Genomic DNA, 22,389 nt, shown 5'->3' with positions numbered 1-22,389 from the left:
GGTGGGAAGACATGCGCCCCTCGAGGCAGAAACGTGGACTGACAGCCCTTTGTGAGGGCAGCAAACAGTGCCAGCCTTCATGGTTCCGACTGCATAGACCTCTCCCTGGAAATACAACAAGCCACCAAGACTTACTGAGCAGGAGTGTCACTGCAGCACATAAAGGACAAAACAATTATGAACAACCTCAGTAGTCAACAGGAGAATAGACTGAAATGAAAGGTAAGTGCACTCATTAAAAATCCTCTTGCCCTAGCTGGTTTGGCTCATGGATAGAGTATGGGCCTACAGACCATCCCCAGTAGGGGGTGTGCAAGAGGCAGCTGATCGATGATTCTCTCTCATTGATGTTTCTAACTCTATCCCTCTCTCTTCCTCTCGGTAAAAAAAATAAATAAAAAATAAAAAAAATCAATATATATATTTTTAAAAATCACCTCCTGCCCTAGCTGTTTTGGCTCAGTGGATAGAGCATTGGCCTTCAGATTAAAGGATTCCAGGGTTCGATTCCAGTCAAGGGCATGCACCTTGGTTGCAGGCTCAGTTCCTGGCCCTGGTTGGAGCATGTACGGGAGATAAGCAATCGATGTGATTCACACTGATGTTTCTCTCTCTCTCTCCCTCTCCCTTCCACTCTCTCTAAAAATCAATGGGAAAATTACTTGAGTGAGGATTAACAACAAAATCACATCCTAACGCTGGCTGGTGTGGCTCGGCTGGTTGGGTGTTGTCCCATGCATTAAAAGGTTTCAGGCTCAGTCCCCAGTGAGGGGCGTGCAAGAGGGAGTCAATCGATTCTCTCTCAACATAGATGTTTCTATCAATCTCCCTTCTTCTCTCTAAAATCAATTTTAAAAAATTCTAATATGGGTAAATTATACTATATATTGACACATTTTGTTATTTGATAGTTGGCTATTCAGCTGTTAATCAGTAAAAAAAGTTTTTTGATCTGTTTTGTAGTTTTCGTTTGGCGTTCGTTGAAAAATGGAAAATCAAAAGGAACATTTTCGTCATATTTTGCTTTTTTATTTCCGCAAAGGGAAAAACGCATAGCAAGCTCATAAAAAGTTATGTGCTGTTTATGGTGACGAAGCCTTAAAAGAACGGCAGTGTCAAAATTGGTTTGCCAAATTTCGTTCTGGTGATTTTTCACTCAAAGATGAAAAACGCTCTGGTCGTCCAGTTGAAGTTGATGACGCCCTAATCAAAGCAATAATCAATTCGGACTGTCACAGTACAACACGTGAGATTGCAGAGAAGCTTCATGTATCACATACATGCATTGAAAATCACTTAAAACAACTTGGCTATGTTCAAAAACTCGATACATGGGTTCCTCACGAACTGAAAGAATCACAGTTAACGCAACGCATTAGCAGCTGCGATTTGCTAAAGAAACGTAATGAAAATGATCCATTTTTAAAACGACTGATAACTGGCGATGAAAAATGGGTTGTTTACAACAATATCAAGCGGAAAAGATCGTGGAGCAGGCCAGGTGAACCAACTCAAACAACATCAAACGCTGATATTCATCAAAAGAAGGTTTTGTTATCAGTTTGGTGGGATTACAAAGGAATTCTCTACTTTGAACTCTTACCACCCAACCGAACGATCAATTCTGATGTCTACATTGAACAACTAACGAAATTAAACAATGCAGTTGAAGAAAAGCGGCCCGAATTGACAAATCGAAAAGGTGTTGTAGTCCATCATGACAATGCAAGGCCACACACATCTTTGGTCACTCGGCAAAAATTAATGGAGCTTGGATGGGATGTTTTGCCACATCCACCATATAGTCCTGACCTTGCACCATCTGATTACTTTTTGTTTCGATCTTTACAAAACTCCTTGAATGGTAAAAATTTCAATAATAATGATGATGTCAAATCGTACCTGATTCAGTTTTTTGCTAATAAAAACCAGAAGTTTTTTGAACGTGGGATTATGATGCTGCCTGAAAGATGGCAAAAGGTCATTGATCAAAATGGGCAATACATTACAGAATAAAGTTATTTAGTTCCATGAAAAAAATTCTTTGATTTTCTTTAAAAAATCCGCAATTACTTAGTTGCCGACCCAATACATATGTATAATAAAACTATACTTTCTGTACATTAATTATAGTTTGCATAATTAGGGTTCACACACACACATATATATATACATACACACATACACACACATGTATCTACATACAATATGCACACTACAACATGGACTATATAACTGGATATACTATGTGCACACTACAATATTATAAAATTGGGATTTTGTGAAACAAAGTGTTAACTACAGCATTATTTAACGGCATAAAATTATGAGCAACTTGGGATCCTTTCCCAATGAATATATACTTCAAATCACCATGACTTACACTTTAAACATCTTAGAATTTTATATGTCAATTACACCTCTTATAAAGTTGAAATTTTTAAATGTTAGTAAACAATTATATTTAATGTAAAAATTAAAAATAAAGAACCATTAAAAAAATTTTAAATTATGAGCCATTTATTAGTGGAGTTAGGGATATTTTTATTTTCTACTTAATACTTTGCCTTTCCTTTAAAAAAAAGTGGAATAACCATGTATTTCTTTAATAATCCAGGCTAGGGGAGCAGTAATGTTTAACATTTATTTAAGCTTTTCCTCTTCACTCGTGTCCTGAATGAGTGTGTTCTTCAGACACAGGTGGCATGAGGCAGGGCAGCACCCGGGCCAGTGGCAGGGGAGCCACAGCAGCTGGGAAGGGAGAGCCCCAGGAGGGTGTCCCCACGGGGTGTGTGTGTGGGGGAGGGGGGGGCCTGGCATGGAGTGTCCAGGCCCAAGGACCCCAGAGAGGGTGTCCAGCCTGGCGGTAGTGGGCAGCTCCCTGTGTGAGTCAGAGCCCAAGTGGGCACAGCCCGTGTCAGGGGACGGCATGGTGATGGCACACCAGGAGGGGCCTGGCCAAAGGCAACACAGGAGGAAAATGAGAGGCAGATTCTCTTCAGCACAGAGCAAACAGGGAAGTCCCAGCGTGCTGGGTGGACTCGGCAGATACAGAAACAAGGAGGCAGATGACACACACATACACGGCTCTCACTGCTCAGCTCTGTACTGAGAGGGCCTGGGAGAGGTGACTGCCCAACAGCAACGGCACCCCTGTACTCAGAGGGCCTGGGAGAGGTGACTGCCCAACAGCAACGGCACCCCTGTACTCAGAGGGCCTGGGAGAGGTGACTGCCCAACAGCAACGGCACCCCTGTACTCAGAGGGCCTGGGAGAGGTGACTGCCAACAGCAACGGCACCCCTAGTGCCCAGATCTTGGCATAATACCACTCTCCATTCAAACGAATCCAGCTCCTTGGAGGAATGAGCAATTCCAGGGCCAGGCAATGATGGAGGCAAAACACAAGGTGAGCCCAAGACATCCGTGCCAGGAGCGAGGACGTGCTCAGCGCACCATGTCCAAGGGCCAGCAGTCGGCCTGCGCGGGCTCCTGCTGGCTAACCTGGGGACCGTTTGGGCATCAAAATAAATAATGACACTAAGAAGTTATAACCCACTAAGTAAAAGAGGAATCAGCTCATACAAATAATTATGGACATTAAAACATAAAAGCAATCAATAGATTGAAAATTTGATGAAGCAACATGCTCTTCACAGAGCTGCAGACACCACTGTGCAGTGTGATGTATCAGTGCCGAACAAGAGGACCTTCACACAGAGAAGGCTGGCACACGCCCCTCATCATGTCAACTTGTGAATCGCCAGGAACAGGACAAATCAAAGGCGGCCCATCTGACAGGATGCAGCCATTCTGTGATGCTGCATCCACAACCCACACGGGGGCAGTCCACAGTCACGGCCTGAAACCTTCAGCAGCACCTGCTCACCAAGGGCAGGGAGAGACTGGACTCGGCCGGCCTGAGGAGGCTGGAGACAACGAAGGCCGTGTGACTCTGCACCTCCACCGGAGGCACACGTGGGGCGACGGCACCAGAGAATGGTCCGGGGTTAGCCGGCGGCGAGGCCTATCAGTCAGCTCCCTGACTGCAGGCTGTCCTGCAGCCAGGGGAGAATGCCTTGTCCATCAGAAATACACCCTAAGATACCTGGGGAGGATGGGCACCGGTGGACACCTTACTCTCAAAGGGCACGGGAGAAAATGTCCTCTGTACCGTGTTTCCACCTCTTCCGTATGTACATGTTCTTTCAAACACATCATTTAAGTCTGACTTGTTTCTTATCAACATGAGCTTCAGACTGAAAGCTAGCCCTTGAGAACCCTGCCTGAGCCGCAGGTCAGCCCAGCTCTGCTGCTGGGAGCAGAGCATATGCCTGCGGTCAGCCTGGTGTGCCAGGCTCTCTCGGCGATTGCTGAGCTCGCTCCACACCTCGGTTTCCGCAGTTCCGGGTGAGCATGAACACTCAGCAACAGGAGCTACTGCTGCTATCGGGATGGGGACACGAGAACTCAGCCCATGGGATTCCAAGAGCAACGTGTCTAAAAGAGGGTCTGGTCCAGGGTGGCCCTCGCCTTCTTCACATCAGCGACCTCTGGGACAAGATGAGGGGATCTCCTGGCTCTGTCGCTGTTCTTAGCCTCATCCACACCAGCCTACCTGGACTCTCCCGCCGTGGCCACCCGGGTTGGCTAATGGTGTCTGGCTAAGGGAGGGGACATATCCCAGCACAGCTATAATTTTCCTAATGCATAGTCCCCCCACCCTTTTTATAAAAATGTGAAGCAAAGCATCAGGCAAAGCACGCATGATCCGCACGCATTCTGCAGGCACACGGCCCCTCAGCCACAGCTACTCTGTCTGCTCTCAGCTCAGAGCCAGTGAGGAGGGCCCTCAGCAGGTGCCTGCCCTGGAGGCTTACCTGATCAGAGCACTTTCCTGGAGCAGCTCCCGGCTGAGGTTCAGGGGAATGTCCTCACTGTCCACCACGCCTTGGAGAGACACGGCACATCAGGTCTCGGCGGTGCCCGAGACTCTGGCCCACCCTCCCGAAGGGCCACTGGCTTCCCACCAGCCCTCACATTCAGCCCTCACAGGACGGCAGGTGAGGCAGGAAAGACAAAGGCAGGAGACTCGGTGAGGCACCACCTCCCCAGCCCTGCAAGTCCTGACATCCTGGAATTTATGCAGCAGCTCGGTCAGGACCATGTGACCGGGAGAAAAGCAGGCAAGGCTGCGAGCCTTTGCCAGTGAGGTTCCTAACATTTCAGTATCACTTTGACACTTTGAAAACCACTTCTGGATTTTACTTTTAAAGTCATAAATAGGTCGTGGTATTTTGCATCTTTTTATGCTATGATGAATACAAAGGTTTATATGCCGAGTTGTTTTGTTTTTTTTATTAAACTATAACCTATTTAAATGCAAGGCAGCTCATGTCTAAATCTAAAACTCATATAATATCTTTAAACACTAAAACAGCTCAAGCCCTAGCCGGTTTTGCTCAGTGGATAGAGCGTCAGCCTGTGGATTAGAGGGTCCTGGGTTCGATTCTTATCAAGGGCATGTACCTCAATTGCAGGCTCCTCCCAGGCTTAGGTCCTGGTTGGGGCTCCTGCAGGAGGCAACAAATCGATGTATTTCTCTCTGTCTTTCTCTTTCTCTTCCACTCTCTAAAAATCAATTAAAAATATCCTCCGGTGAGAAGTACAAAATAACTCAATTTAAATGGCCATCTGGCCGAAACCGGTTTGGCTCAGTGGTAGAGCGTCGGTCTGCGGACTGAAAGTTCCCGGGTTCGACTCCGGTCAAGGGCATGTACATTGGTTGCGGGCACATCCCCAGTAGGGATTGTGCAAGAGGCAGCTGGTCGATGTTTCTCTCTCGTCGATGTTTCTAGCTCTCTATCTCTCTCCCTTCCTCTCTGTAAAAAATCAATAAAATATATTTTAAAAAAAATAAATAAATAAAAATAAATAAATGGTCATCTGCCCCATCCCCCAAATCAACCAAGACAAGTGTCTGGAGGCAGTCAGCTTCCTGAGGCTCAGTGAGCCCGCCCACCTGCTCGCCCAGCCGCGGCTGAGGTGCTGCCCTGACACCTCACTCGTTAGAGATGAGCTCCTCTGCCCAGCCAGCGCGCTCAGTGGTTGAGCGCTGACCTATGAACCAAGAGGTCATGGTTTGATTCCTGACTGGGGCACCTGCCCAACTTGCAGGCTCAATCCCCAGTAGGGGGTGTACAGGAGGCAACCAACCAATGATTCTCATCATTGATGTTTCTCTCTCTCCCACTCCCTCCTTCTCTGAAATCAATAAAAAATATATATTTTTTTTAAAAAGATGAGCTCCTTCTAATGCAGTCAGCGCCATGGGCCATAGAGGGGCCCCGCACCTGTCCCAGGGCGCCACCCCATACCTCGAATGAAACGCAGCCACTTGGGCAGGATGTCAGAGGCCTTGGTCTGGATGAGGACTTTGCGGCTGTACAAAGAGATGCTGGAACTCAGCTCCCGGCTCACATCAAACATGGATGGTTTCTGTGGGCGAGGAGAAAGGGCAGTGTCAGCTGCACACAGGGGAGAACCTACAGGCCCTGGGGAGCCCTGAGGACGGCCCTGTGAAGCACCCTGCCCAAGTGGGTCTGGACTGGGAGCTGTGGGAGGACATGCAGTGATCCGGAAGCAGACACAGGCCAGGAGGCCGCCCACATCCTACTGTTCAGAATTCCATGCCCAGGGAGGACCCCTCACAACAGCCCTCAGGGGCCTTCTCTGGGCAGCCGCTCTCCCTGGAGGTATTACAAAAGGGAGACTCGTTAGTATGTCCTGGGAACAGAACCAAACCTGCTAGGGGCTAGGGGTCAGCAAACAATAGGCCATAGACCAAATCTGGCTCATAACCTGGTTTGTGTAGCATGGAATGGCTTTTTCGTTTTTAAATGGTTGGGGGGCGGGGGCACGGGGACAAGAGTCGACTATTTCATGGAATGTGAAAGATACAGGAAAAATAAATCCCGGACACGACTCTAACCCTGAGGTGCAGGTTCTCAGTGAAGCCTGTGCAGCGGGACACATCCGCCAGTGGCCCTTCGGGAGGGTGGTGCTTTTGTGCAGTGGCAGAGCGTGTGGCTGTGTGTGACCTGCAAAGCCCAGCCAGGCAGGCTGGCCCTCCACAGGAGCGTCTGTCAGTCCTGCCCTCCCCCCAGTGCTTCGAAACCTGAAGTTTGCACATTCTTCACATCGGATCCTATAAAAGGGAGACTGATTCTGGAGTCTGGGAGAACCGGGATCCTGCATGAGCACAAGTCCCAGGCAACGCTGTGCAGCGGGGCTGCAAGGACACTCGGTGATGCGGTCGAGAGCAGCTCTTTCCAAAGTGGGTCCCAGGGCTCCAGGCAAATGAAGCCTGGAGAGGCTGATCCAGCCCCGGAGCTGGCTTCTCTGTGGCAGGCTTTGGCAGAGACCTCGCCACGCTACTTTGTGAGCCAGGAAGTCTTAGGGGTGAAACAGAAGGATGGAGAATGCACAACTTACGTGCGCCCCGCAGAATCCACACACACCCCGCAGAGCTCGGGACCATGCTGCCCGGAGCCAGAGGAAGCCTGCAGGTTGCTCCAAGGGCCGTCCCTGCAGGCACCCCGTTTATAAAACCCACCCCTAAACGCCGGGTAAAACAGTCCCTCACTTTACAACTCTGCTCCCCCGCCCGGAGGCACAGGCTTTTCTTTTACTGATGCTGCCAGGGAAGTCGGGGGTCTGCCAGTTCGGGAAGTGCTGGGGGTGCCGCTCAGGGAGCTGCGGCCCGCCCCGCAGCCCGGCGCGCCAGCTCACCAGCTCCGGCACGTAGAAGATGCTGCGGATGCTGAGGGGGGCGTCCGTCTTGTAGTGCAGCGTGTAGCGGGGCTTGTCATGGGCCTGCGCGATGTAGCGGTAGAATTCCTCGTGCTGCCACTGGCCCACGTCCTTGGGGTCCATCATCCAGATGGCCTGGAATGGACACCCGCCGGACGTCAGGTTTAAGACGCTTCCTCACAGCCACACGGGGCTGAGCTGGGAGCTCACGGCGCCTGGTGCTAGTGAGAGCCCTCAGGATGAGATGAGGACCGGCCTCTGGGACAGACCAGGCGGCGGCCTCAGGTGCAGCCCCGCCCTCTGCCTCTGGCCCCCTGCTCCAATGGGTGGGCAAGAGGGTCCACAAAGAGACACTCACAAAGGCTCAGAGAACAAGTACCCCCTCCCAGGCAGTGTGTCCCGAAGGCCAGCCAGGAGGCAGGATCTGGACGGGCCCAAACATCAGGAATACTTGACATCAACCGGCAAATGGTAAATAGTCTAGCTCAGTGGTCGGCAAACCCGTTAGTCAACAGAGCCAAATATCAACAGTACAACGATTGAAACTTCTTCTGAGAGCCAAATTTTTTAAACTTAAACTTCTTCTAACGCCACTTCTTCAAAATAGACTCGCCCAGGCCGTGGTGTTTTGTGGAAGAGCCACTGTTTGCCAACCACGGGTCTAGCCAAACGATGGGAGATTACTCAGCCAAAAAGGACAACACAGGTGAACCTTGAACACATTATGATGGGAGGCCAGACACAAAGGCCACATCACTGGTTCCATTTACATGAAATGTCCAGAACAGGCAAGTCCAGAGAAAGAAAGTAGATTGTGGTTGCCAGAGACTGGGGGTAGGTGGGGAGTGACTGCTAATGGGCACAGTGTTTTCTCTGAGGGATGAAATGTTCTAGAATTGGCTGCATGGCTCTGAATACACTAGGAACCACGGCCCCGCGCTCTGTAAGAGTGAAACGTGCGGTGTGCGTGTTACAGAAGGTGCACAGGGATGAGGTGGGGGGGGGGGTCTCCTTTGCATCATGGACTCACCTCTCCACAAAGAACACCCTGTCCTGGGATTCTGACATCATCCAATCCTACTCTGCCCATCTAGCCCCAAAATGTACCAATGGCCCCCACAGCCGCCTGAGCCCTGCAGGGGAGAGGGTCTCACCTGCAAGGTATTGATGCGCTTTCCATTAAGGTACAAGGGGAAACTGACGAAGTTACTGTATTTTGTCACCACGTCTGGAAGAGACAAAGGAAAAACAGTGACACAAGAAGCTTCTAGAAATAAAAGCTCTGGAGGTCGCTGCAGGGGTCACTCGGCAGGCTGGGGAGGCCTGGGGCTGTGCCCGTGCACAGGAGGGAAGCCAGGACACAGCGGGACACATCCGCCCGCAGAGCTGAGCAGGACTCACACCTGAACCAGATGCCTCAGGGTCCAGGCCGCCAGGAGACCAGGCGCCTCTGGGTCACATGGATGCGGTTTTAGAAGCTGGCAGTGGACCCTGGGAAGCACGCGGCACCTTTGATAGCATTTAGTAAGACGTGGACAGAGAAACCACACCCAGCGGCACCCCCTCAGGTTCTCAGTGAAGCCTGGGCTCAGGCCCGCAGGCCAGCGATAGCAACAACACAGGGAGTGATGCAAAGACTGTGTATACCTCCGCGTGACCGAGTCCCACACTGCCCGGAGGGAGGGAGGGAGAGAGGGAGAGCCCGGAGCCTGTCCTCAGTCTGTCCTCGGAGGCCCAGGCCGCCATGCCCAGAAACACCCCTGCCGCTAGCTCTGCAGTGCTCCCGCACATTCCCACCCGGACAGGATCTCCGAAAACACGCCAGCAGGAGGTGTCGCGCTGACCGGTGCTGAGGCCCACATGTCCAGAGGCCCAGGCTCCGCTCACCTCGAACCCGGGCCTCGCTGGCAAACTCTCTGCAGTCTGACTTGAGATGGATGATGATTTTGGTTCCAGTTCTAACTCCTGAAGCTTCGGCGATTTCAAAGACCCCGGAGCTAAGACACAGGAGGGAAGACAGCCAGTTCCCACGTTAGTACCAACAAGTCCCACCGCAGGGCAGTGACGGCCCTGGGTTTTCACGGCAGAGCCCAAGCTGACGCACAGAAGGGAAGCCAGAGGCCGCCTTCTATTACCGGCTGGGCCCCTTTCTGTCGGGTGCAGGGGCTGCTGCAGGGCGGGATGGTCTCAGGGGCACAACCTCTCAAGCCTATGTCCACCTGAGCGGCCGGGGCGCTGTGCCAGGCACTGGGAGCAATCAGAGGCCTGGAGACCACCCCCAGCTCCCTTGTTAAGGGCAATTCTGAGCCTCTAGCAGCAGCCAGGGGTCTCCTGAAGAGCGGAGAAACTGTTTTAAGAGAAAAAGAGGGATGAACCCCCAACAAGTTGATACCTTGGCCCAGGTGTACTCTGAGCACAGCTTTCATGGAATAAAACAGAAACCTTAATTCTGACAGGGCGATGAGCAGTGCTCTGGCGTGAGCTACTGAAAACACAGCGGGGACGAAGACTCGGTGGGGAAAGCGGGATCGGAAGAAGTCTGGGGCCTGCTGAGACAAGTGCTCCTTCCAGCTAAGGTACCGTCTTCCTCAAACACTGCCTCTAGGCTTGGAGCATGCACCTAACTGACCTGTAAGACCCGATCCCAGTGCATGCCGGGGAGCAAAACTAGCATCGGAGGGGAAACCGGGCCTGTGCTGGCGGGAAGCAGGGCCAGGCCCGTGGGTCAGGAGGACTAAAAAATGACGCCCACGGACAATGTCCAGGGACGCCACCCAGGGCCGGGGGCTCCGGGAGAATGGCCAAGGAGCTTCGCCTGGACAGTCTACACTCCACAACACAGTCACGGAGCCCAGACAGACACCAGGGGCACTGGGTCAGCACGGAGCTGGCTCCGAAGCAGGAGGGTCAGCTCCCCGCCGAAGGCCGGAAAGGCCCGCAGGCATTTCCTGGGCGGGTCTAGCTTCCCAAGCGAGTGCCACGCTGCCACTGAGCTCAGTGACACGGGCCGCGGTGGTCCAGCGCAGGGGCCCTCCTGTGTCTGCCCAGGACGCTGCTGGCACTTACCCGTCGGAAAGCCACTGGTACCCCGGGCTGTCCGGGCTGGCTGAGCGGGAATAGACCTCCACTCTGTCGGCCACCATGAAAGCCGAGTAGAAGCCCACTCCAAACTGGCCGATGATCTTGCTGCTGGCCTCCGCCTGGTTCTGCAGCGCGTCCAGAAAGGCCTGCGGCGGCAAGGCGGTCAGAGGAGGGCTCCATTCCCAAGAGCACGGACGTCTGCGACTCCCTGTGTGCATCCCTCTAACAAAGGCTAAGGTACCATTTAGTCCTCCATCAAACACATCCACAACTTTTCACCCATTGTACACAGAGAGCAATGCCATGGAGCGGGAGAGTGATTGCCCAAAGACCCCAAGCTCGGCAGCACAGGGACCGGTTCTGTATCTGCTTCCGAGTGCTTGTAACTGCCTGTGGGCTGGAGGCCTGTGGGCCACACGCCCGGGGTGAGGAAGCAGGAAGCGGCAGGGGGTGCGTGCGCACACACCCTTCCTGCAGGAAAGGGGCCAGTGGCAGCTTCTGAGGACAGCCCCTGCGGTTCAGTAGGTGAAGGGGTGTGGCACGCATGCCTAGATGTGTTTTCTGCATGTCTCCTGGATTCCATGCTTCATGGGGAAACAGTACATACCAAGTACATGCTTTGTACGTACCACTTAATTATTATAACTCAAGTTAACAAATTTCCTAAGATTAAAAATCAAGCAAAATGGCTGAAACCAATTTGGCTCAGTGGTAGAGCATCGGCCTGCAGACTGAAAGGTCCCAGGTTCGATTCTGATCAAGGGCATGTGCATGGGTTGCGGGTACATCCCCGGTAGGGGGTGTGCAAGAGGCGGCTGGTTGATGTTTCTCTCTCATCGACATTTCTGGCTCTCTATCTCTCTCCCTTCCTCCTCTCTGTAAAATATCAATAAATATATTTTTAAAAAATAAATAAATAAAAATCAAGCAAAATGAATACACTCATTGCTATGATACTGTCCAACTGAACATTCTGTGATGAGGTAAATGTTTTATATGGCCCAATATGGTAGCTACTGACCTCATTTGGCTAGTGCAACTGAGAAACTAAATTTTAAATTGTATTTAACTTTAATTTCAATCCAAATGGCCTCAGGTAGCTAGTGAGATAGCACAGACTTCCCTTGATAGAAATGCAATACATGTAATGGGGGAGCAGGTTATAATACGGAAGTTTTTTTAAAGTGGAAATTTCTGCCCTGCTGGTGTGGCTCAGTGGTTGAGCGTCAACCTATGAACCAGGAAGTCAGGGTTCGATTCCCGGTCAGGACACATGCCCAGGTTGCGGGACTGATCCTCAGTGCGGGGTGTGCAGGAAATAGCCGATGTATGACTCTGTCAATATTGATGCTTTCCTCTCTAAAATCAATAACATGTGTATTTTTTAAGTGGAAATTCTGTAAATTACTTTGGACCAATAAGTAGACTATTTTCAAGCACTTGGCACAAAGTGCCATTTTAGGCACCACAAAGGCCCACAAGACAAGCAAGGAGAAGCACCAGGCAGCCAAGGGCTGGCACAAACGCCGCTGGAGGAGGCTCCTCGACCAATGACACTGCCTCCCTCATGGGCTTCAAGCTGCACAGCAACTGACGGCCCATCCTGCCCACAGATGCTGCAGGCAAACGGATTCTCGTGCCCCTTGTCCTAGAGGAGGAGTACTTACTTCTGCCTGCCCTGCTTGCCTCCAGCCTATGCAGCATGAGTAACCTCTGAGAAGTGAGTTAGAGAAAAGCTTCAGGAGGCAGAATGGCACATTCCAGACTCAGACCAACAGGCTCTGAACCTTGGGCCAGTCGATTCTCAACTACACAGAAGTACTTATTTCAGCCTTTCCAGCTATAAAGTAACAGTAACTTCCTCAGATGTCCCCCTGACCACACAGTGAAGTCATGGGCATGGCGGCTCCACAGCACCGCACGGAGCTCACACCACAGGACACTCCTGCCGCCTTTCAAAGAGAGGAAGGAAGGGCACTGAGGGGCTTACCTTTGACCCCGACTTGGCGATTGTTCCCAGGTTGGACACCAACTCTTCCTGTGTCATCCCAATGCCAGTGTCCTAAGAGAGAGACACGCTAAGCACTGAAGTGCCGGCACCTGGGTGTAGGGACAGCCCTGAGTCGTAAGTGGCATCAATTACACTTGCCAGGCAGGGCCCAGCAAATGGCACACGGTCATCAGAAAAGACAAATTCTACTCATCATTTCAGCTTTACCTCAGGAAAAACCTCCCTAGAAAACAGACACACAGACCAAAGAGAAAACAGAACCAAAAACAGAAATGCACAGAATGTCACTTGGTTTTCAACAAAGGTTCCAAGATAATTTGATGGAGAAATGAAAAACAAATGGTGCTAAAACACTACATGGCCACATGCAAAACATTAATCTCAACCCTGACCTTACTTACATTGTACACAAAAATGGATCACAGACCCCAATGTAAGAGCTAAGATTGTAATACTTTTAGGGGAAAATATAGGAGGATATCTTTATAACTTTGGAATAGGTAGACATTTCTTAGGTCACTAAAAGCATGAAAGAAAAAAGTGACACACTAGATTTCATTAAAATTAAAAATGTCTGCTTTTCAAAAATAGTATTACAGCCAAAACCGGTTTGGCTCAGTGGATAGAGCATCGGTCTGTGGACTAAAAGGTCCCAGGTTCGATTCTGGTCAAGGGCATGTACCTTGGTTGCGGGAACATCCCCAGCAGGGGGTGAGCAGGAGGCAGCTGATCGATGTTTCTCTCTAATCAATGTTTCTAGCTCTCTATCCCTCTCCCTTCCTCTCTGTAAAAAATTAATAAAATATATTTTAAAAAATAATAAATAAATAAAAATAATATTACAGCCCAGCCAGTTGTGGCTCATCCATTGAGTGTCAACCTAGGAATCAAAAGGTCACTGGTTCGATTCCCAGTCAGGGCATATGCCCAGGTTGCGGGCTCAATCCCTAGTGGGGGGTGTGCAGGAGGCAGCCAATAAATGATTCTTTCTCTTCATTGATGTTTCTATCTCTCTTTCCCTCTTCCTTTCTCTCTGAAATCAATAAAAATATATTTAAAAAAAATAGTATTACAGAATATAGGTATATGGGAAAATATGCATTACAAATGAATAAGAACAACTGAGGCCCTGGCCAGTGTGGCTCAGTTAGTTAGAGCATCATCCCATGTACCAAAGGGTCTTGAGTTCGATTCCCTGTCAGGGCACCTATCCAGGTTGCAGGTTCAATACCTGGTCAGGGCACATACGGGAGGCAACTAATCAATGTTTCTGTTTCATGTCGATGTTTCTTTTTCTCTCCCTCCCTCTCTCTTCCTCTCTCTCTCTCAACCTGGAATCAGTGAAAAACATATCCTCACGTGAGAATTAAAAAAAAACGGAAATCCAAGACGGCTGCGCCCAGGTGAACACCTAGCCGCAGCCGCACACAACAATTTCAATAAAATACAACTAAAATATAAAACGGACATTGCCCAGAACTACAGGAAGGTTGACTGACTGAAAATTCTACAGCGAGAAGCAAGAAGAAAACCAGAAGGAGGCGCGGAGGAGCTGGAAAAGCCCAAGGTACGAAGACGCAGCGCGTGGAGAGGACGGAGCCGGAGAGGAGAGGCCGAGTGCCTGGCGGGCGTTCCCTAGCGGAAAGGAGATAAAAAAAACCAACAACAGCCCTGACCAGTTTGGCTCAGTGGATAGAGCATCGACCTGCATACTGAAGGGTCGCAGGTTTGATTCCGGTCAAGGGCATGTACCTTGGTTGCGAGCACATACCCGGTGGGAGGTGTGCAGGAGGCAGCTGATCAATGTTTCTCTCTCATCAATGTTTCTATCTCATTTCTTTCTTCTCTGTAAAAAATCAATAAAATATTAAAAAAAAAATGGTGCAATATACAAATCTTGTAACATAGAAACCCACACCTGCCGGAACAGGTTTGGCTCAATGGATAGAGCGTCGGCTTGGGGACTGAAGGGTCCCAGGTTCGATTCCAGGCAAGGGCATGTACCTTGGTTGCGGGCATATCCCCAGTAGGGGGTGTGTAAGAGGCAGCTGATCGATGACTCTCATCGATGTTTCTAACTCTCTATCTCTCTCCCTTCCTCTCTGTACAAAATCAATAAAATATATTTAAAAAAAAAAAAAGAAAGAAACCCACACCTGAAACCTACATAATCATGTTGACCAATGTCACCCCAATAAATTTAATTTTAAAAAAATGAAGAGTACCAAAAACTTAAACAGACAGATGGGTTATTTTAAATTTCCTCCTTTTCTACTTGTGTTTTTCAAATTTTCTACACTGAACAGTGTTGCTTTGATTGTATATTAAAACAGGAGTTATAGCTGTAGAGATGGTCAGCACAACCCTTTGGGCCTGGAGGCATAACCGAAAGGCAGGCCCATCTCCTCTCCCAGTGAGTGAAGGGGACCTCTTCCCAGGCACCTCAGTGGCATCAGCACCAGAGGCAGGGAGGCATGCCGCCCGCCAGGACCCAGGAGGAGGTACCTGGATTGTGATGGTGCCTTTCTCAGTGTCAGTCTGCAAGTGAATCTCCATTTCGGGCAGCGTTTGGCCTTCGGACACCAGCTTGTGACGCAGTTTTTCCAAGGCATCACTAGCATTGGAGATCAGCTCCCGTATAAACACCTACAGGAATGAAAATAAGACGCTAACAGTGCAGGATCTATTTGGATAGCAGCATCTGCAGCCACTGCTAAAAGGCAAGGAAGAATTGCCACAGAATATTCAGTTTTTACCCATAAAGACTTTCCACAGCTTTATACAGTGCCCTCTAACTCTACTGATTGTTTCTCCTGAAAATCAAGCCTGAAGTTAGATGTCAATCTGTTAACTAAAAGTTTAAGAAGAACTCTCCGAGAAAACACTTCTTCCTCACCTCTTGCCCAGGAATGACAAAATATTTTGCAAACATCTTTCTCCTACTCACAGAAGAAAGACTCTCTGGCTTTAGCTTCATTTACTGGAGGATCATCAAAAACCGGCCTACCATGCTCAGGATAAAAAAGGGCCACAGGCCCCTCAGCCACCAGTGTCCGAAGAGCACCTTTTCCTCCAACAGGCCTTCCACGCCCAGTGAGGCCAGCACGCTGCTGGAACAGGGGAGAAGCGGGGAGAAGTGGGCTGATCTGACCCCCCAGGGGACAGAAGCTGGACATCAAAAAGATACATAGCCAAAACCGTTGGCTCAGTGGATAGAGCGTCGGTCTGTGGACTGAAAGGTCCCAGGTTCGATTCCAGTCAGGGGCATGTACGTTGGTTGTGGGTACATCCCCGGTAGGGGGTGTGTAGGAGGCAGCTGGCTGATGTTTCTCTCTCATCGACGTTTCTAGCTCTCTCTCTCTCTCTTCCTCTGTGTTAAATCAATAAAATATATTTTTTACAAAAAGAAAAAAAGATACATAAATATAATATTTATGAGCACAAGATCTGGGAATATTTCCTGAAAAGTCCCTTTTAACTTTGGAAATTGGTGCTTTACCCTTCTTAAAAATTTCTTCTTTGCAATCTAGTAACAGTGAATATGGAAACAAAGATGGCCTCTTTGTTCTCTAATTTCTTCATGGCCTGTCATCCCTAGATGAGTTTTAATCTCCTCAAAAAGGTTCTTAGCAGCCCCTCCCTGCTCTCCTCCACAGAAGTCCAACAGATCTTCCTCCGGCCCAATACCCCTCTAGAATGAAGGAAGTACACCAGTTGATGATAAAAGGGGCTTTTAAATTGTCAGCAAAATTAATTTCCAGATCAATTTGGCCCAAAGAATCATCTAGATATACCTACTCAAGCAGATTTTGGCAAAAATACCCTTGCTGGTAACTAAATTTAGAATCTGTCTAAATTTAATGCATTCTCACAGCTAATATACTATCTGGCATCTCCCCAGAATGGTATAAAAACCGTTTTGCCACGCTAGGAGTGACTGAAGGTACCGCACCTCTTTTTCTGAGTACAAGGAACGGGCAACAATGTCCAAAAGCTTCTTTGTCTCAGCCTGGAACTCATGTTTGGAAACAGAACCTAGTAATGAATCACAGACAAAGCAATGAAGTTTAATTTCTACTTTGGTGGAAGAATATGCTATGTAACATTCAAAAGAATGTTTAAGGTAATGAGTTTTAAACATTTTGCCAGAATAAATAAAGAAGAAAGAAACCAATTCTCTGGGGCTCTATGGCAGGATCTCAGGAGCAGAACAAACCTAGGGGTCCCCTCCTTCTCCACAGAAAAGGGCAAAGGGAGACAGCTCTCCCCGCCTCCCACCGAGGCCTGCACGAGACTACAGAGGCCGGGACTTCTCCAAGTGTCCAGCCATGAGAATCGGACTGCCTCAACAACCAGACCCTGGATTCTAGTCTTCAAAACACTGGTTTCCAAATTAATTACTCATAAAGCAGAATGACAAGAAAACCTCACTCTCTCAACCTAAACATCAAAAGATTGTTTTCTCATTTGAAAGCCGGAAATGGACCCACTTTGGGACTGGCTCTGGAGACCGCTTCTCTACACTTCTTAGGAATGAACGGGGACAACTGCAGAGTGCGGTCCTGCATCCGCCAGGCCAATCATGAGTTTCCTTCTGGCTTCCATGATTATTAACAGATGTGCCATGAATCTCTATTTAGAAGTGCCCCATCTCAAACCCGTGGGTGACCACTAGAGGGGGCAAAACACCAGAATGATAGTCAGGAGTTCCCAGGACGCATTCATTGTTTTGAGGAAGGCTCACTCCGACCAAGACCTTCCTGTGTCTGAAGAGAGTGGGTGGTTCCATCCATCATTACTTCCTCCTCAAGAACCTGCCCTCACCAGTCAGCCAGGAGCTAAGCCTTCCTAGACCCCAACTCAGCTGAATGCAGTACCCTGTACGGTCTCCGTGCTGCTAATGATGGAATGTGGGGGCTCCTCCTTCTGGTCCTCAGCAGCTTGCGAGCTGAATGGACGTGCGCTGTGGAAGCTCAAAGCCAGGTTTCTCCTGGGACGACTGGACTGGACCGGGGCTCTCCAAGGATACAGAACTGACGTTCCTGAAAAGACAAACATGACACAGAATAAGCCCCGGGCACAGATAACCTAATGTGCTCCCCAACACACTTGGTAACACATCCTCACACCAGCCAAACACCAGGAAGTATCAGAGCTCAGGGCAGAACTCCGGAGGCAGGCAGGCAGGCGCCACCTCCCACATTCATCCCCACAGTGAGATCTTGTATGAAATCCCCAAACTCAAACCTCTCTCGTCCCTCAATGCTCACACACACACACACACACACACACACAGGGGCCTGAATAACAACACGCCATCCTTCCTCACTTTGTTAACTGCAATGAAAAATGTAGAAAACATGTCCCCTTGAGAGGAATCCAAACTTTTAAATGTTAAGATTCTGAAATAGTCTCCTCTTCTAAAGGATCTTTGTTGATTCCTTTCCTTTCCTTTTTTTGTCTGAAGTTGTCAGTTTAGTTTTTTTAATTAGTGTATTTGACAAATGAAAAGTAGCAAGGGGTCTCTTCACCCTCAGGAAGGGGCCTCACACCCTCACGTTTGCTGTAACCTGCTCAGCACAGTGGAAACCCGTCATCTGATGCTGGTGTCCCCAGCCCGGCTGACAGATGCTACACACACATGTGGACACTTCCACTGACCTGGCAGAATCAATCCTCCCTACAGCCCCTCAGGACAGTGCCACGCACCAACCCCAGGACCACCAGCCTGGGGACCACCATCCGTTTGTGCTTCATGGCCAATGCTTTCCAAGGATACAGGTCAGACAGGCCAGACCCTCCGTGTGGAAGTCTAGGTCTTGCTGAACTGTGCCCGACAGAATGTCCAGAAACAACCTTATGGTTTTAAAATCAACATATCAACTTCCACATGCCTACAAGATACACGAAGTTGACTTTTCCTTAGCTTATTCCTGGCTTTATAAATAACATGGCCTTAGCCATTACCTCTACGTAGAATACCTTACAAACATCTATCCCAACTCAAAAAATATTCAATTCCCAAAAGTCTACATTTTTAATTCTATGTGCCTAATCTCAGTGTTTACTTTACCCATAGAGCTAAGAAAAGTTAAAAAAAGAGCAAAACAAACAGACAAACAGCCTGGGTATCTCTTCCTCCCGGAAGTAAGTGCTGTTTGGTTAGATTAGAGGCTGCTCTGCACCAGGCCATGGAGCTGGAGCCCTGAGCTCCCAGCAGCCCCACCCCCGGCAGAGCCCAAGGCGAGTCTTCCCGCCAGGGACAGCACTCCGGACACACTGGAGACAGAAGCAGGTTTCCCACCAAAGCTGGGCCCCCTGCCTTAAAGCACAGTTAGACGTCAGGGACAAAACCAGTGAGAGCGGGATAAAGAAGGATGTCTGAGGGACATCAGACCCAAGTTCACTTCAGGATGGGATCTGGATTTAAATTCTACATGAAACACTGCGATCCAGACAGACTGACAGGAGTGTGAGCGTCGGAGCCACTAAAATGAGGAGCATGAAGGAGGTCCTCCAGAAGAAAAGAGCAGAAAGCTCAGCAAACACTGGAAGCATTTTAGATCTTTTTTCATCTGATATTCCTTACCCGCTTCTACCTGGCAACCACTCCCTTCCGCCTGGCAAGCACTCCCTTCTGCCTATCAGTCAGGTAAAAATTTTATTGCATTTACATATACCTTATTATGAGCAATATTGAGCATCTATCCACATTTTAAAATATTCTTTTTTTTTTTGTTAATGGACTGTTGATATCCTCTAATCATTTTTCTACCATATTTTCTATCTTTTGCTTATTGATTTGTAAGAGCTCTTTACATACAAGGTGTCCCAAAAAAAATGTATATACACTTTGACAGCTGATAACTCACTTAATTTTCACCCCTTTGCAGGTTTAACTGATTTGAAATAACGGGTGGAGCCAGAGTAAGCTTTCAACAAAGAAAATTTAGCTACTATACTTTTTTATGGGGATACCTAAAATATACCGTTTCCCCGAAAATAAGACAGTGTCTTATTATTAACTTTTGCTCCCAAAAATGCGCTAGGTCTTATTTTTAGGGGATGTATTATTTTTCCATGAAGAAGAATACAGTACACATGTATGGTTCAATGAAAATAAAGGAATTTTATTCCCTGTATACTGTACGGTAGTACAGTAGTTGTCAACACAAACCAGACAAACTGTGAATCCTAAAGTATCAAGAATTTACTCATTTATTCAATGACAATCATCTTCTGGAACATCATCATAACAATCCAATTCCTGAATTTCCTGGTGAATTTCTTGTGACTCCATTTCTTTCAGAATCAGTGGACCAAATCTCTGATGTTTAGCCTAACGGGGGGGCCTTATTTTCAGGAGATGCCTTATATTTCACTCAGAAGGAAACCTGTAAGTAGGTCTTATTTTCGAGGATGTCTTATTTTCGGGGAAAAACGGTAGTTAATGGTACAAAACAGGCAATAGTTGAGCAGCAATAATTAAGGGCACATACATACCAAAACAAAATGATTCTCAATGTTTACGATTCCATTGCTTAGCATTATCAGCAGTACCTGCTCCATCAGTTTGAAAATAGACAATGACAAAAACATTACTCATTTCTGTCGATTCCTTAACATTCTGAAAATAAAATGTATGTTAATAAACACTGACTTTATAATAATTCAAAGTGTGTATACATTTTTTGGGACATTCTATATTAAGAAAATTAGTCTTGTTTGTAAAGGCCTTTGCCACTCCAATATTAAACAATTTTCTTTTTTATTTTCCCTATATCTTGTTTTTCCTCCACTTAGTACACTGAATATTTTTTTTTATATTTTATTGATTTTTGTACAGAGATGTGCCCTGGGCAGAGAGAGAGATAGAGAGTTAGAAACATCAATGAGAGAAAGTCATCGATCAGCTGCCTCTTGCACACCCCCTACTGGGGATGTGCTCGCAACCAAGGTACATGCCGTTGACCGGAATCGAACCCAGGGCCCTTCAGTCCCCAAGCCGACGCTCTATCCATTGAGCCAAACCGGTCCCGGCAGAATATTTTTAAAAAATATATATATTTTCATTAATTTCAGAGAGGGAGAAGGATAGAGTAGAAACATCAATGATGGGAGAGAATCATTGATCAGCTGCCTCCTGCCTGCAACCCAGGCATGTGCCCTTGCCAGAATCGATTTAATATGTTGTTCATATAGGGAGTAATATAAGTCCTCATAATTTGGGAAAGGGGAAAAAAATAAGCAATCTATATTTCCAACCAGAATTTGAAGACTTTTCAACATAATTCCAAGATTAGGTTACTCAGAGCACTACTAAGAACAAATTTGATTTCAGGTTAACTGAACTTTCTACAATGGCTTTAAGAATAAACCTGCCTGAGCCAGATACAAACACACTCTGTGCACAATATCTGTCTTCATGTTTCCTCTACCCCCTCTGAGAAAACCACAAACCTCAGTGCCAGGCTACAATGTCACAATGTTAATCTATTCCGTGGTTTGGGGTTACACAAAATGGGAAGCACCAATAATTTGAATTTCACAAAACACACGCACACAGAGACATACACACACCTGCTGTGCTCATGCTCTTTCCTCTGCCTGCAGCCACATCCCATCCTCCCCCTGAACTGCCTCAGGGACCCGTGTGAGGCTCTCTTCCATCAAGGCTCCGTTCCCGGAGTTCACAATAATCTCTCTCCTCTAAACTCAGAGCACTTATTATCTGTGCTGCTTATTTAAAATTTCTGTTATAAGCCAGCTTATGGTATTTATTCTACTAGTATCTTTTTGTCAATGTATAGCTTATGTTACCAAATTAACAAGCTTATATTTCTTGGTACCAAACTTTTTCAAGAGAAAAACATCCACATTTTGGGGGAAGCCAAAGCATCTAGTAGGAAAGCAGCTCTTTTTACAACCATTAAACGTTCTATCAGCACAAACATCACTGTGCTCAGGCAGAAGAATACTAGGTCAGCCCACAGACGGTGTTAGTGTCCTACAAGGCCTGCCTTCCTTTCTTTCTTTCTTTCTTTCTTTCTTTCTTTCTTTCTTTCTTTCTTTCTTTCTTTTTCTTTTTTTTTTTTCTTTCTAGTAAGCAGCAATTAAAAATGCAACTGCCTGTAGGAACTGACAACTGAGCTACACCTGCCAGAACACAGTGAGGTTCTGGCAGGTGTAGCTCAGTTGGCTGAGCATCATTCCATGGACCGAGAGGTTGCCGGTTCAATTCCCAGTCAGGGCAAAGGCCTGGGTGTGGGCTCACCCCAGGAGGCAGCCAATCGATTGTTCTGTCTCTCCTCTCCTCTTCCTTCCCTCCTCTTTCTAAAATCAATAAAAACAGATTTAAAAACAAGAATGGATATTTCTTTCTTTTTTTAAGAAAAATCTTGAGCTATTCAACTAAATCTAAAATCCTTTGGAAAAATAAGTATATAAGTAGCCAAGAAAATTTTGAAAAATGTGAGGCAATACTAT

The 22,389-nt window shown here is 47.8% G+C and overlaps 1 protein-coding gene across 1 annotated transcript in view; it reads right to left on the bottom strand.

Annotated features, from left to right (window-relative positions):
• Positions 1-22,389, bottom strand: part of TRAP1 (TNF receptor associated protein 1) — a 49,555-nt gene that overhangs the window by 14,550 nt on the left and 12,616 nt on the right. Inside the window, exons 2-11 of the mRNA XM_036409838.2 lie at positions 17,781-17,945; positions 16,856-16,938; positions 15,409-15,549; positions 12,883-12,954; positions 10,878-11,038; positions 9,699-9,808; positions 8,966-9,039; positions 7,791-7,946; positions 6,377-6,497; positions 4,880-4,949 (exon numbers count right to left, since the gene is read on the bottom strand). Of these exons, the coding sequence (XP_036265731.1) occupies positions 4,880-4,949; positions 6,377-6,497; positions 7,791-7,946; positions 8,966-9,039; positions 9,699-9,808; positions 10,878-11,038; positions 12,883-12,954; positions 15,409-15,549; positions 16,856-16,938; positions 17,781-17,945 (1,153 nt within the window). The remainder of the gene's footprint in view (positions 1-4,879; positions 4,950-6,376; positions 6,498-7,790; positions 7,947-8,965; positions 9,040-9,698; positions 9,809-10,877; positions 11,039-12,882; positions 12,955-15,408; positions 15,550-16,855; positions 16,939-17,780; positions 17,946-22,389) is intronic.

Source organism: Pipistrellus kuhlii, unplaced genomic scaffold (genome assembly GCF_014108245.1).
Source record: "Pipistrellus kuhlii isolate mPipKuh1 unplaced genomic scaffold, mPipKuh1.p scaffold_m20_p_4, whole genome shotgun sequence".
In the NCBI taxonomy this organism is placed as follows: domain Eukaryota; kingdom Metazoa; phylum Chordata; class Mammalia; order Chiroptera; family Vespertilionidae; genus Pipistrellus; species Pipistrellus kuhlii.
Note: the sequence above shows the minus strand (reverse complement) of the source record. Positions and strands in the feature narration are given on the sequence as shown.